Genomic DNA, 14,668 nt, shown 5'->3' on the forward strand with positions numbered 1-14,668 from the left:
AGATAGATTGAGATAAATAAAATAAGTGGAAAAAACAGGACTTAGAGAGTCAAAAACCCACTGTTTGACTCCCATATAAGCAGAGTAAGTAAACATGTTTGAAGCTGAAAGCTCTGCCTTTATAATTATCCCTGAGGGGACTATGAGGCCCTTAAACCAACCTGCTCTGCCTCAAGACCAACGGATGAGAGAGTGGTTGATAGGCAATCAGTGATGAGCAAATCACTCTCGGACATAGAAGATTATTGTTTCATTTTCTGCTCCTCTCATCCTTCATATGATTGTGGTATCACTGAAATAAAAGCAGGTGAGACTTTTCATTCTTATATGTAAAGGTTCGATCGAGATGAAAAAAGGGAACTTTTTTTCAACAGGGTAAACCATAAAAGTGGTCTATTGATGCATTTTTACACTCAAATGATAAGATATGTTTGCAAAAAAAAAGCAAAGAAAAAGAAAAAAAAGCAAAGTGTGAGGCAGCTGCATACTCACTGTACATCATTGTTAATATCCATGGGGTGATTTGTAACCTCTGATTGGATAAAGTTTTACTTCATTTTGTTGTTACTGTATATTCAAATATAACAAACAAAAAAAAAGCAGGCCACAACTTCGAACAGAAGTTGACAAATTTTCACCTTTAATGTTGGAATACATGAAAAGCTGTGACAGTTAAGCAAGGAGAAAGAGAGAGTGAATGTCACATTAACAGAAACACAGTTTGAGTCCTTCCCATCTGTTTTCCTACAGGTTTGAACTGGTTTACTCTTCCCGCTGAAACAACCTTGCCTTTGGTAACTGCAGGGAGGAAACGCCCAGGAAAGCAGTGGATAAACCTGTTTTCTAGTATTTGGATTAACCTCAGGCTTTTAACTGCACAAAGTCTGGCCCTGTGACATTTCAAATGTGTGTTCATGCTCAGTTAACTTTCAACAATGTGTTATATAAAACATCATACTGTACAAAACACTGCATTACTTCCTCACCATTAAAGTCATAATAAAAGTATCAGTACTGTCTTTTTTTAAATGCATTTACAGTATAAACATTTTACACAGAATCTTTTTTCAACATTAAGCAGAATGCTTTATGTACAAATGATTTGTGTGAGACACTTTTTGTTAATAAAATTCTATTAATATTTACATCGTAATAAAAACAGGTTTTGAATATAGAGAGTACATAACAGTGAAAAGAGACAACTTTTTGACAGCTGTCAGCAGAGAATTAATGTTTAAGATTGTTGGTGTGCTTTATGTGACGACACTTCACACCTGGCAGTTTTACGAAAGATTTAGCTCCTATGAATGAACAGATTCAACACCTCTTTTTTTCTAAGGTCTTTTATCTTTCACAATTGTACAATTTTGTAATAGTAATTTAAAGTTATTTAAAAATCATTTCTCAGATGTGGAGCTGCTTATGACATTTCAGCTGTCTTTAGAGGATTATCTGTAGATGACAATCTGTATTCTGTACAGTTAAATACATCATAATAATCTTTTTTTCTTTTCTACACAACAAGCATAAATATTCACTTTATTCCTTTTTAAAAATGATAACAGTAATATGAATATTAAAAAAAATATTTTTAAAAAAAGATCAACATAAACAGAGAGTGTATGTGTGAGACGAATAGTCCATGTAAGGCATTGAAAGGAACTAACTCCGTTTTCAACTGTATTTCTGGTTATTCTGAAGTCTTCGACAGAGTAAAGTTTATAAACTATTTGAAATAAAGCTGACCAAGAGCCACACTGACACTGTCCAGAAACATCCTCCTGCTCCAGCTTCACTCTGGAGGATTTACATGTTGGCTGTTAAAAGCCAACAGCTGAATTGTTGAATCAAGTGTAACTTCCTCAGTAGTAATCAGCAATAATGTAATAACACTGTAAACAATAGATACACTGGAGTGGTGGCAGAGGCTGCTTCAGACGTTGGTGATTTCAACACTCTTGTAGGTGTGCACAGGGCTGCCTTTGGCCCGGGGAATGGCCTGAACCCTGGCCTCTCTGGGCAGAGAGCCGCAGCTGCCATGGAAGCCCAGGCCTCGCTCTGCAGAGTGGCTGTTTGCACGAATCCGCAGAGGACTCTGGATGCACGAAGAGGCATAAAGCAGAATGGGGTCAATTGTTATTAACCTGCAGATAGATGAAACTGTCAACAACTGCAAGAGGAGGATGGTTTCAGTGACAATTTCTTCTGGTTAAATATGAAGGTATTATTTCATGGTGTTCATTAAATTAGCCTCTGTAAATCTAATAATGCTGGGAAAAAATCATGACTGCCAGTGGTTTAGATCATATTATACAAGTATGAATGAAGTGATACCTTGCCTGATACTCTCATTGTCAGCCTTTCCTCAGCAAAGCGGTTCACAGCCACAGGAGAAGAGCAGCTGTTGATCTCACTGTCCAAATCTGTACTGCTGTAAACAAGAGGCACAGGGCATATCCCTTTGAGTCCCAGTGTTTAAGTTTAATCCAGAGATTATCACACTTATTAAGATATGATATACTGTACATGACAAGGTCACAATCAAACAATAGATATACAAATAGAAAAGATTACTGTGGGAGTCGTAAGGTTTTTACTTGTTAGCGACAGCGAGGGATTTCATCTCTTCATACAGGTGTCGGTGCAGCATGTGTTTGTTGTTGGGGATCCCCAGAGCTTTGGCCATGGCATCTGTGTCAAAAGAAGGGTCCAGAGCCAACACAGCTCCATGAATCCCTCTGCCTTCAAGATTGTCTGCAAATTCCTGAGCAGCACAAAACAGACAAAGTTTTGTCCTGATAAAAGGTGGTTTGATAGTGGAAACAGTTTAAATAATCCTTTCATCTGATGTATTTTCTCAGAAGTAGTATATCACAAGCTGTTTTTACTAGTTTTCTAAGGGAGAGGGTGAAGCCTTGTTGCAGTGTGGCTTTAGATTCTCTCATGCAAAGAGGGAAATGTCCCTGACCTCCTACCCACCTTCAGGTCTATGTCTCTGATCCACTTCATTACTCTGTGACATGTCCAAACAATGGGGTCCTGGTCTTGGTTCTCACATTTTAGCCGCCTTGCCTGCAGGGCCTGTAAAAACACAACACACAGATAACTGCAGCGGCACGAGTGTTTGTTAAAACTGAGGAAAAGATACAGAAAGGTCAGGGAGGCATGAAGGACTGCTGAGATAAAGCAGGGCTTCTGTTTGCCTCAGGCTCTGGTTGAGTAAAACTTTATGTGCACTGAACGATTGCTACTATTCACAGATCTTCTCATTTCAATCTGGAATCTGACCTCTTTATCAAAACTGAGCATCTGCAGCAGCTGGATAGCCAGGAGTAAACTGGTTTGGTGGCTCTGGTCACTGATGTTGAGATGTCTCTCCAGGTCTCTGCGGCTCAGGGAGTTAAGGACTCGTCCGTCCACTAAATGAGACTGGAAGGTCTGAGTGTACTGTGGCAAACCCACGTCACTCAACCAGGATGTTGCAACCCAGTAATGGTCCATCTCTGACGCCTTTGAAAGTCTAAAAGATGATAAGACACAACAAAGCAGGAGAGACAGAAGAAGGTTCCAGAGTTGTTAAAGAGGTTTAAAAAAAAAGAGTTCAAAATTGTTACTGTCCTTCAAACTGAGCACCAGTATTAATTTTGAACTTAATTTACATTTTTCTTGGTAATTCTTTGACATTTCTGTCATGTCTAGCTTCATATCTACAATGTTTTTGATGGGTTTTATAAGTAGTATCTTAAAGCATGCAGCAAGAAGTTGATGAAACACGCACAACTATACTCAAAGATTTATACTAAATAAATCAATAAGTAAGATCAACAGACCAGAAAAATCAAACTTTTGATGACATTTAGAGTTTTGTTGCCATTTTTTGCCTTTAACCAGTTTATTTTATTCCAATTTTTATATTTTTTTGGAATTACGAGTTTTTGTTTGTTTTAAATAATGATTTGTGAAACAGGGGTAGGTATGATAAGATTGGTCTTCTCTCTACTCCTTTTCATTAAAGCTTTCAGATTTCAAGTTTTTCTTTTTTTCTCTTAATTTTATCAAATGTTTGAATGAAATAGAATTAAAATAAAAATAAAAAATTGTGGGCGTTGCTCACCCTTGGTCTCCTTCGGCTCTCCTGTAATCCTCAATGGCCAGTCTTAGTTTTCTGCGATGGATGGCGTTACTGATACCCAGACCAAGCTCCAAGTCCTCATCTGTTAGACCGAGCAACACCTGAAGGACAGAAATCCAGTTTTCTATCAAACAAGAACATTTGAAAACACCTGTGTGCAGAATTTCTTCCCAACTCTTACACACAGCGAGTAAAGTGCAAAGGAACAGCTTGTTCCAAAGGTGTACCTTGCCACTTTTGACGTTTTCAGAGCAGGCGCGCACGTACATGGGCATCCCCATGACAACCTCAAGCCAGGCCTGGACTGCACCTGCCCTCCACAGTGACATGCATGTGTTTCGAGTGAGCTCTGCCTGCTGGAGGCGGTCCAGCTGCTCCTCACCGTCAGACAGGCTCTGCTGTGTGTTGCTGTCAGAGTCTGGATTGGTCAGGAGAAGTTATGGTGTGGCATACAGGAGGGGGTTCAGGGTCAGAGGGATATGGAGATCAAAGAAATGACTCATCTGAAGACAAACTGACATGAAAATCAGAGGGTAGATGTCCACAAATACACCTCCAGAGTGGAATGATACACAGAAATAAAGTAGAAGCTGTGCTAAATTATCACTGTCTTTTAACAGTCAGCAGCAAAGATTGATCCTGCTTGATTTACTTTTGTTTATTTATATCAAAAATATTCAGCAAATTAAATAAGAAACTGTTGGAACCTTTTTTTGACCAGTTTGACGTACAGTACGTTTGAAATTTCATTTGATCAAAACAGCCACTAGATGGAGCTAGAATTGTTTACTGTCATTGCACTTGCTGTCCAATTTAAAAAGGACTGACCAGTTTGGACTAAACAAACTCGGTTTAACAGTGAATAATGTAAATTACTGATAACATGTAAATCATAACCCTTTTTCTAGATGTACAACCATAAAATTCTGTCACAGGACTGAAAAGGTTTGGTTAGTTCTAAAACTATTTTGCAACGTCTGTTAAGACACTTCAGTAACTATCCAGTGATTATGAAGGGACTCTAGACCATAAGGAAAATGTTTTAGAGACACAGGGATTATTCATAAGACATCATGCTCCTGCCCATTTACCTCCCATCTCTACAACAGGAAAACACTGATTCATACTGAAGCAACAAATCCAGGATGAACTCTGTGTGTTTACCTGATCCGTCCGCACATGCTGCATGCAAAATCCGCCTTCTCTTTCAACAGTATTTCCTCAAAAATAAAAAGACACAGACTCGGTTTCTTTCCACATAAAACTGTGTGATATGAATAATCCCCCGAGATCAGAAACAGACAGCTGGTAATCACAGATGAGGAGTTACTCACTGGCAGGAGAGATTTGCCATTAGAAATGGCAGGAGGAGAGGGAGAGACACGTTAGACTGGGACACAAGAACAGAGATTACTCATGGAACAGAAAACTACCACATAGGATGTGTTCAGTTACTAGTTTTATTTTTAAAATAAGATTTCATTTCAATTATAATTCATTTTTGAAAATGCTAAAACCTCCTCAGCATCTGGCTGCAACAGCTGAAGCAGATAAATATTGAAGTTTTCTCTTTTTTTCTCTCTCTTTTTTAAATAAAATACTTCAATAGATTTCATCTTTTATGGAACAATTCCTAAATTACAAAGCCTTTAACATAGAATTATTAGAGCCACATTTGCAAGAAATGAGGAGGGAATCTACACAGAGCAAAACAAAACAGAACAGATAAATCAAAATAAAAAAAGGGGGGGACCGTGCATTCATAATGCAGGGGGAGAAAACTTGGTAAAGGGAAAAGGCAACACAGGAGCAACACGGGATTGAGGAGATTATTAATTCGACTGGCAATGAATGGACATCTAATTGAAGCAACACAGAGGGATCATGCACATGTTGAATGCACATTCCTTTGTCACAGATTGGCATGTTAGATAGCTCTCAGTGAGAAATGAGTCAGACGTAAACAATGTTACGAGGCTATTGCCAACAGTGACAGAATGACGCGAAGTTGACGGTTCCAACTTTGGCACTTGAGCATGGCTTCTGCAGCAGAAGATGAGACTAAATATTACCTCTTAATGCATTTTATATCATAGCTTAACCCTTGCTTGCTAAAATAAAATAGATGGCATGACTGATTGCAGAGGCCGTTGCTAAAAAAAAATCCTCCATGCTGCTTCCACCTCAATGTTTTACAAAACAGGAAGTATAATTTAGATCGTTGACCAAATCAGTTATTTTTTGCTGGGAAATTCACAAATCTGCCAATTCAGCTCTGAGAGAAAAATAATTAGTTTGAAGCAAACAAGGTCACATCCCCTAATTCATAATAAGAAATGGGCCTAGTGAGATTAGGAATAAAAAAACCTTAAAATCAATGTTGCAAAGCATAATAAAAGCAACTGCAAAGGAATCAAAAGCTAAATGACATTTACAGTAAAAACACTAGTTTCACAATAACTCCTATTTACATATGCACAGCAGTCCTTCAAGTCTCCAGTTATAAAAAACATAAAACAGTTCAACATTTGGAAGATAATACAGCATAAACATGTCTACACATAATAATAATAACCCCATGTATATATTTATATGCATGTAAACATATATACATATGCATACATGTACATCTATAAATATATATCTAATTTACAAACATACAATTTGAGGGTAATATACTGTACATTTACGGGGATAGCAGTCTCTTTTAGGCTTTTCTTTTAAAATGTGCTCCCCTCCCTCCCTCCACACAATCCCACATTCGAACACCCTGTACACACAGTTAAAGCCAGGTGGATACCCATTCAGATTCAATACACATACACACACTCACACACGTGCACACGCTCAGCATCACCAGTCTGCATCCTCCTCTATGTAATAATCAGGTGTGGCTGTACCATCAAACAGGCCCGGGTCCAGTGATTTGCGCTGCTTGCCCCGAGCAAACACCCGAGACAGGGATCCCAGAGTCATCTTCTCCTTCTTCTTCTTACGCTTCTGGTCCTCCAGATCCTCCATGGACTGAAAAGGGAAGAGGGAATAGGAAAGGGGAGCAAGTCAAGTTTAATATCCTGCACTTCAAAAAATACGCTAATTCACTTTCTTACTGAGAGCTGAATGAAAAGATTAAAGTCTGTCTGTAAAGTAAATATAAAGGTTAACCCAGCAGCTGAAACGTTAAAAAAAACAGAAATTTAAAGGTTTATAGTATTTAGTGGGAGGAATTTCTGTGACTAAAATTCAGAGATCTTAACCTGTTCATTCTGTTTGGACATTTTGTTTCTTTTAATGTGAAATTATCAGTCCAAAAGTAAAAACTCTGAGCCACTTGTTTCAGTTGTTTCAACTTTTGGATCACCAGTGAACTCATCAGTGTCATTTCTTGATCACAAACCAATCAGAACCATAAAGGAGCAGGACTTCGGACCAATCAACTTCGGTTATCAAAAATCAGTGTCAGAGGCCCATACAGGAAGGAAAGTCATCATTGTTTGTTTTTTTGAGGTACAATTTTATGTTCATGATTTAAATCAAAAGCTTTAAAAGTTTCTTATTAAAACCCTGGCAAATATGAATTATACAGTATTTTAAAACAGACCTAATGGTCACTTCTGAGGAAAGCAAAGTGCCACAGGACAAATGTAGTAACCTAGCAACAGTAAATGCCAGAGAGATGCGTTCTGAGACTGTGGGTAATGCCAGCATGCAAATTGATAAACGGCTAAGTGAGTTAGCTTACCTCCAAGAGCTGTAGCAGAATAAACATGGAGGCTAACTGCTTGTGTTTGTCAGCTATGCTTAGTTAAATGTTTGATTTCCATAAATGAAGGACGTGAATATTTTGCCAAGGCCACCTATGAGCATGAACCACCAGGGAAAATAGATATTGGTCAACTAAAGAAAGATCAAAGTGTCCTGAAGTAAGTAATGTTTTGATTAGTAAGCCTGTCAATACAGTGTCTTTCTGATCCTGTCATTCAACAACCTTTTAAGATACTTCAACATAGATACTGTCACTGTTTGAATGATCCCTGTCTTTCCTCCTTTTCAGCTAAGTCAAGCTAAATGTTGCTTTTGCAGACAGATTTTAGACAATCTCATCATTTGACAATCAGCATGAAAGCGAAATCACACACTCTGGGTTGAAATGCAGCTTGTAAATGGCAAAATATCACCACCACCACCACCAGCAGCAGCAGCAAGCAGGCAGGATAACACCCAGCAGACCAACAGCAGAGATGGACAGGCACAAACAGGAAGGGTCAAAGAGAAGTGTGGAGGTATGATTACTTGGTCGAGGGGGCCAGGCAGCTCTTACATTGCAGAGGGAGTGGGTCCTGTGACGAGGTGAGTTGATGTCGCTCGGCGTGGATGAACGGTCCCCGTCAGCTGCCGAGGCGTCAGAGATGACAGAGGGCTGGCGGGAGTGGCAGGGGCTGATCCTGACTACAGCTGTGTATGTGCCACACACACACGCCCACAATAAACACACACACAGACATATATTCACACATGTTTAAAGATCCCCACAGTTAGTATGAGAAACTCTCAGGAAACCCTTGTGTTAGTATGTTGAGTCAGTGAAAGCAACACCAAGCAGCAGGTAGACTCAAAGCCAGAGTCAGGGGGAGGCTTACCCTGTCGGTCTGTGGTGTGGTAGAGAGTCTGTTGACTCTGACGAATGGCAGCTGTGAGCGGGAGGTCGGCCTGCATCACCCACTCCTGACTGCCGTTCACCACAGGCTCTGACGTGGGCATGGCCAGCGAGTGACGCTTTGGTACGTCTTTCGTCAGTGTAGCAAGAGACTGCTTCGCCTAGAAAGCACAAGAAACAAACCCTGAGCACAAGTTGAACTAAAAGAAAAATCATTTTGGTGAAAATAACTTGAAAACATAGATCTGCACTGATCAAACAAACAAAAAGAAAGATTAAACAGAATCCGCTTTCTTCTTTTAAGTTTGCCAAAAGCCCATTTTCAAACAGCACTAATTCAATATTTAACTTGTGATTTTATAAATGGAAACCATGTTGTGGCATTGAATGGTAAAAGAACACAGGTATTTTAGAGAAGAGACGAAAAAAGAAGGTGCGATGATATTTTGTGGCTGGGTTTCTTGACAGCGCTGCAGCTCAGACACTGATGTACCAACAAATGTGATCTGTGATGCAGCTTGATGTGAGGATCTGTGGGTGGTTGTGACTTGCCGAGGGAGGAGAGAGATTAATGACACACAGACTGACAACTGTACCTCTGAGGGAGCGACAGCTCGACTGAGAAAACAGGCATGAATTTTTCCTCAGCCTGAAGAAACACTTAATACTCTGAGAGATGGAAGGCATGAGGATGTACAGCAAAGGAGTTTAACGCCAGTGTTTACGCTGATATGGACGAGAGACAGGACTGCAAATCCACACCTGGTTTGCATTCATGACGTACAGACACCAAATACTGACGCCAAGGTGACACCATTGTGTTGACTTTAACAAGGTTGTGACTCACCATTGTGAGCTCGGCCTCCAGTTCTTTGACCCTGTTCTCCTTCATGTCCATCTGAGAGCGCAGGACATTGGCCTGCTCTGTGGCTTCTTTGGTCTGCCTCCTCAGGTCCCACTTTTCCCTCTCCAACATGTCTTTCTCCTTCGCCAAAGCTTTCACTGCGTCCTCGCTTTCCTAAAGGACATGTACACACAAAAGCCTGGTTAAGGCCAGTAGAAATCACTCTGAATGATCATAAGATCCAGCAGACAAACATTCAATGCTGTTTTTCAAAACCTAAAAACAAAACAAAGGGAAATACAGGGCTACACAATCAGAACCAACATTTTTGTGATGCATGTAACAGTCTTCAGACTCGACTGGAACTGGACAATTTATTTATTTATTTATTTATTTTTTGTGCGTGTGTCTCCTCTTGCCCTGTTCTTGTGTACTATACCAAGAGCTTCTTGTATACACTCTGCAGGTAATCAGAGAGAATAATGTCCCCCAGAATGTCCCTCCTGTTACTGCAATGATTACGGTCAAGATCTATTGTCGAATAAAGTGTAAACTTATTCATTTTATAGCTTTAACACTGCCACGGCATGCATAAAGAAGCATTAGGAGGTGGGCCAGAGCACGTTGCTGTGTGTAGTAAAAGAGGAGATTCAGGGAACAGCTAGGTGACCCCCTCACTTCTTTGGCATTTCTGTTATATTTCTAATTTGTAACTTTGACAAAAATCTCCTTTTATGTCCTTAAAGATTCATGCTAATACAATTTTGCCTGCTGCTTGTAGATGTTACTTTTTAAGTAAAAATAATCACATAAAAACATCTGGCTGATACTTAAATGTTTGAAGTTAAAATAAAATTTTAGGAGAAGATTGAAAGGGTGGATAAATGCTGCTCATTTTGGTGTGAGGAGAGAAAAAGTCCAGCTCTATCTCTTTCAGGTATGTGTGTGTGCAAGGTAACATAATTAAATAACATAACATAAAATAAAAAGATATGTGACTACATATCTTTTATTAAATTATTTATTAAAACCATGAGACTAGATGTGGGTTCTTTTTTACTGATCACATAATCTCTTATTCCCCATTTGCCAAATTTAGATTTTGTGTGGCCAATTACTAAATCCAAAAAAGTGTAAAATACCAGTTTGTCTGTGCTGTGCTATAGAAGAAACATGACAGTGCAAGAGGGAGGCCTCCATGAAGCGCACCTGTTCCTATACGAATATAAAAGCCTCATTTTAAGTAAAAAAAAAAACAAACAAACAAAACAAAAACAAAATAAAAGTGATTCTATATTAATTTAAACATGCTTTGAAATACTGCATCTAACAACTAAGAACTGCAGCTTTAAACATCTGATCAAGTTGGATCCATGTTACCTTTCGGTGTTGGTCGTAGTTGCGTATGAATTCTCGCAGCTGCTCTTCTCTGCTCTCCAGTGTCGTGTACAGCTGCTGCATCTGACTCACCAGGTCTGACTTCTCTATTTTTAGACGCTTACGGTCGGCTTTCATAGCTGTAACACACACACACACAAAAAGAATCAAACACATGAAATTATAAAAAGTTGTTAAAAAATATAAAACAAGATACATTTAAAAAGAAAACTCTGCCAAAGTAAATATGATAACTCAGTGAGCTTCAGCTGGCATAAATTCAAGTATTTGCAGTTGCAGCATGTAGCCACTAGGTGACACTGTGTCCTCTATGAGTGAGCAGCTGCAGAGGGTGTTCCTGTTTTATTTTTTTTCCCAGAGAAAATGATGTAATCATCTCCAACATAATTGGCACAGTGGCACTTACCCATTCATACATGCAACTGTTTCAGCTAACATTCGGAGCGTCTGTTTGTTCAACCTCAAGCAGACCGTTTGGATCTGAGCTCTTTTCTTGCTTTTCAAACACAGGGACAACTTGTCAGCCGTGATGCCTGTGGTTGGGCTCTTTACAATCAGAAATAATCACACCTCTCTCCCCTGAGAGTCTGTGCTCAACAGGAGGCGGGACTGGAACCTGTACTTTTCCTCACATGTTTCAGGCAGGAAGCATTCCTCCTGTCAACGTTCATATTTTACACTCTTCATCCAAACCTGTTCTGCAGCAGTTACACAACACAGTTTACAACTTTACCGTTTAGCACCTGGGACTCTCTGAGGACAGAACCCTGCAAACCAGATGTATCTTAATAAACGTGATTCACCGTTTTGCCTCTCTTTTTTATTTTTGTTGATGTTTTTTGTTTTGCAAAGCAATTATCCTTAATGTGGAGCTAACTCTTTTTTTATTCCTCTCCCTATGCTGGGAACAATTTAGTTTCATAATGTTTGGATTTTTTTAGATACCAGAGATTAAAAACGATTCATTACTTCACAATAAGCAGCACGTTCCAGTCTATCTCAATACCACATTAATATTTCAGAGGAAAGCTTCTGTGCCATGATTGATGGATGTTAATTAAAATGAGGTAAACCTGGAGTCTACTTGGCTGCTCTTCAGGGCCAACACCCAGTTCTGGATGATGTCGAAATACATTCTCTTATAGAGTAACTCTTGTCTTTATTCGCAGAAGTAAGATTTGAACACAAAGCACTAGGTTTCTCACTAGTTCTTGATCAACAGTTTCTGTCCAAATATTCAATGCATTGAACACATTTTTTTGAAAAAGTCAAAAAGCTATTCAAGCCTTATTGGGTTTTTATGTTTGAGAGGATTAAGCACGGGTGAAATACAGACATCTCCTTCACTGTATATTCTTTGAGTCCTGATCATGGTTCAGGGAAAGATGCACAAATGTTCCTGTTAAAGCTGCAAATTTTTTACATGTTTCAAAATAAAATGATATCTATCTGAAACAAGAGGAGCTGGATTTTCTGTGCAGTTCACTGGGATGCAGATGATACCAAAATGTGCTTCTTTACCAACAGTTAATGCTAAACAACTTAGCTAACCATTCAACAGAAAATTAAATGTATTAAAATAGTTTTTGGAGCACTGGTGGCTTAGCAACTAAAGCATGCGCCCCATGTACTAAGACAAAAGTATATGTTGCAGCAGTCACTAGTTTAACTCCTGGTCTGGACTATTTCTGCATCTCTTCAGGTTCAAAAACTGATCGGCTTGACTGACAGGCGAGCACAGAGACGGGCCTTGTAAGATCCCAACAAGTAATAGAAATGTAATAAAACCCAAAATGTAAAACAAGCCAATAATTTAACATAGTGCTGAGCCCAAAACAATCAATTTTTGCCACTTTTGTTAGTTATTAAATTAAGGAGCAGGCAGAACATTTTTATAGTTTTGTTTCATCATACAGTGAGTCAATAGTTTATAGATCAAAGGACTTATTGCTTCACTGTAGAGAACGGTATCATACACAACTGCCCTGTCTCTATATACACTTAAAAAAAGCCTTTTTGAGGAGTCCAATAACGATGGGCCTCAAAACTGTACATCACAAACAAAACAGTGACAACATGGACACTACATCCATATATTATATAGATGGTCCCCGACTCCCTACTCCCTGCATGTCCTGTCCCTCTCTAGCTGTCTTATCAAACAAAGACAGAAAGGACCAAAAGTATGACTTACAAATATAGACTTTTTAAAATTTGCCATGTTAACACCAATCAAACAATTAGCCATAGGTTTTGAAGAAAGAAAAGAAATGCTTTGATAAATCATTAAAATATATTACTCCAGCTTGCAAAAGTACATACAGAAGTCCCCAAAATTGGACTAAACAGTATATATGCAAAGTTATATTGAGAGTCTGTAGCTGATGGGTTGTTTTTGCCTGTTGGTCACAAAGAGACATACTGAATGTTGATTTCTGTTTGTTTAGGACCAGCGAAAAACCTTCACAGGAGCTTTGAGTGACCAGAAGCGGTTAGTATTTATGTACATACAAACCCAATGAAGAGAACAAATATAACTTCTTTCATTAATATAACTGTTTTATATGTCGTGATAGCAGGTTGGTGATTTGATGCTTTGGATTCCACATTAAATAAAGTTACAAATCTATTTGCATTGACAGGGCATAGTGGATAATTTATGGACAGAATTATCTCGCTTTTTATAACTGTAAAACTCCCAGCTAAATGCTCAAGCTGTAGAAAAAAACGGACTGGTGGATTTGCTGAGCCCAGAACATTTCTGTGTTGGTTCCTGACCTTGTAAGGCCTCTTTGGCACGGTCCAGCTCCTGCTCCTTGTCACCCAGCTGCACACGGAGCTCAGTGGCGGAGAGCAGGTTCGCAGAGCAGCCCCCCTGCGTCTCCTCCAGGTCCTTACTCAACATGTCCTTCATTTGCCTGAGCAGGTGGACCTCCTCTTGAAGCTGGGCCACCTCCTCACGCAACAACACTAAGAGAAACAGACAGAGGTTTGGGGAATTTAGAGTATGCGGCAGAAGAAGGACAAGTCTTAGAGTGCAGGACTTAAAGTGGTTGTGAAATCATAGATGAGACAGATATGTTGAAGAAAACACAAGGCAGCTGTTTGAAACAAGAAAAAGGAGGGAGGAGAAAAAACTGTAGAAAAAGAAAAGTTCAACAGAAGGAAAAAGGAAATAATACCAAAACTTGCCAAAAGAAAGGAAATATGCACCCATGATAAAAATAGAGGCTCAAATGAGCCCATCAAACCCCATCATGTTCACAGCTTCACTTCAGCTTTGACCCAGGGTGGTCTAAACTGTTCAGATAAATGCTGAGTGACAAACTCCTGCTGGGGCAAAGGATAAGTCGGAGACAAGAGGTCTGATAAGACTTAATAAAACATCAGCGACTAAAGACAACGCCATCGTCAGTGCTCTGCTTTCCATCTGCCGTGAAATGCCTCCAACCCTCAGGGACAAACAGCACACAGAGGAAACAATGGATGGGACAGAGCGGACTGAGGAGAGAACTAAGAGTCAAGAGGTGAGGGACATTAAAGCAGAGCGAGAGGACAGAGAGAAAGATAAAATAGTAAAGAAAAGGTTTCTCATCAGTTGTATTTTAGTCCACTGAAGAAAATCCATACCAGCAAC

General features: G+C 39.4%; 1 protein-coding gene across 4 annotated transcripts in view; it reads right to left on the minus strand.

The window, feature by feature from the left end:
* Window positions 1-621: 621 nt before the first annotated feature.
* Window positions 622-14,668, minus strand: part of kaznb (kazrin, periplakin interacting protein b) — a 153,018-nt gene continuing 138,971 nt past the window's right edge. For 2 of the 4 annotated variants that reach the window (XM_074675161.1, XM_074675173.1), the window contains 13 exons: window positions 13,810-14,001; window positions 11,014-11,150; window positions 9,637-9,807; window positions 8,773-8,950; window positions 8,454-8,587; window positions 7,033-7,156; window positions 4,360-4,550; window positions 4,115-4,233; window positions 3,289-3,520; window positions 2,980-3,081; window positions 2,598-2,764; window positions 2,335-2,431; window positions 622-2,095 (listed from right to left, as the gene is read on the minus strand). In XM_074675161.1, the coding sequence (XP_074531262.1) occupies window positions 1,934-2,095; window positions 2,335-2,431; window positions 2,598-2,764; window positions 2,980-3,081; window positions 3,289-3,520; window positions 4,115-4,233; window positions 4,360-4,550; window positions 7,033-7,156; window positions 8,454-8,587; window positions 8,773-8,950; window positions 9,637-9,807; window positions 11,014-11,150; window positions 13,810-14,001 (2,006 nt within the window). In that variant the 3' untranslated portion in view covers window positions 622-1,933. Of the gene's footprint in view, window positions 2,096-2,334; window positions 2,432-2,597; window positions 2,765-2,979; window positions 3,082-3,288; window positions 3,521-4,114; window positions 4,234-4,359; window positions 7,157-8,425; window positions 8,588-8,772; window positions 8,951-9,636; window positions 9,808-11,013; window positions 11,151-13,809; window positions 14,002-14,668 lie in introns of those variants that run through there. The other 2 variants (XM_074675183.1, XM_074675191.1) reach the window with 2 other exon arrangements.

Source organism: Halichoeres trimaculatus, unplaced genomic scaffold (genome assembly GCF_033239565.1).
Source record: "Halichoeres trimaculatus isolate MK-OKI-2021-1 unplaced genomic scaffold, fHalTri1.1 fHalTri1_scaffold_1, whole genome shotgun sequence".
Lineage (NCBI taxonomy): Eukaryota > Metazoa > Chordata > Actinopteri > Labriformes > Labridae > Halichoeres > Halichoeres trimaculatus.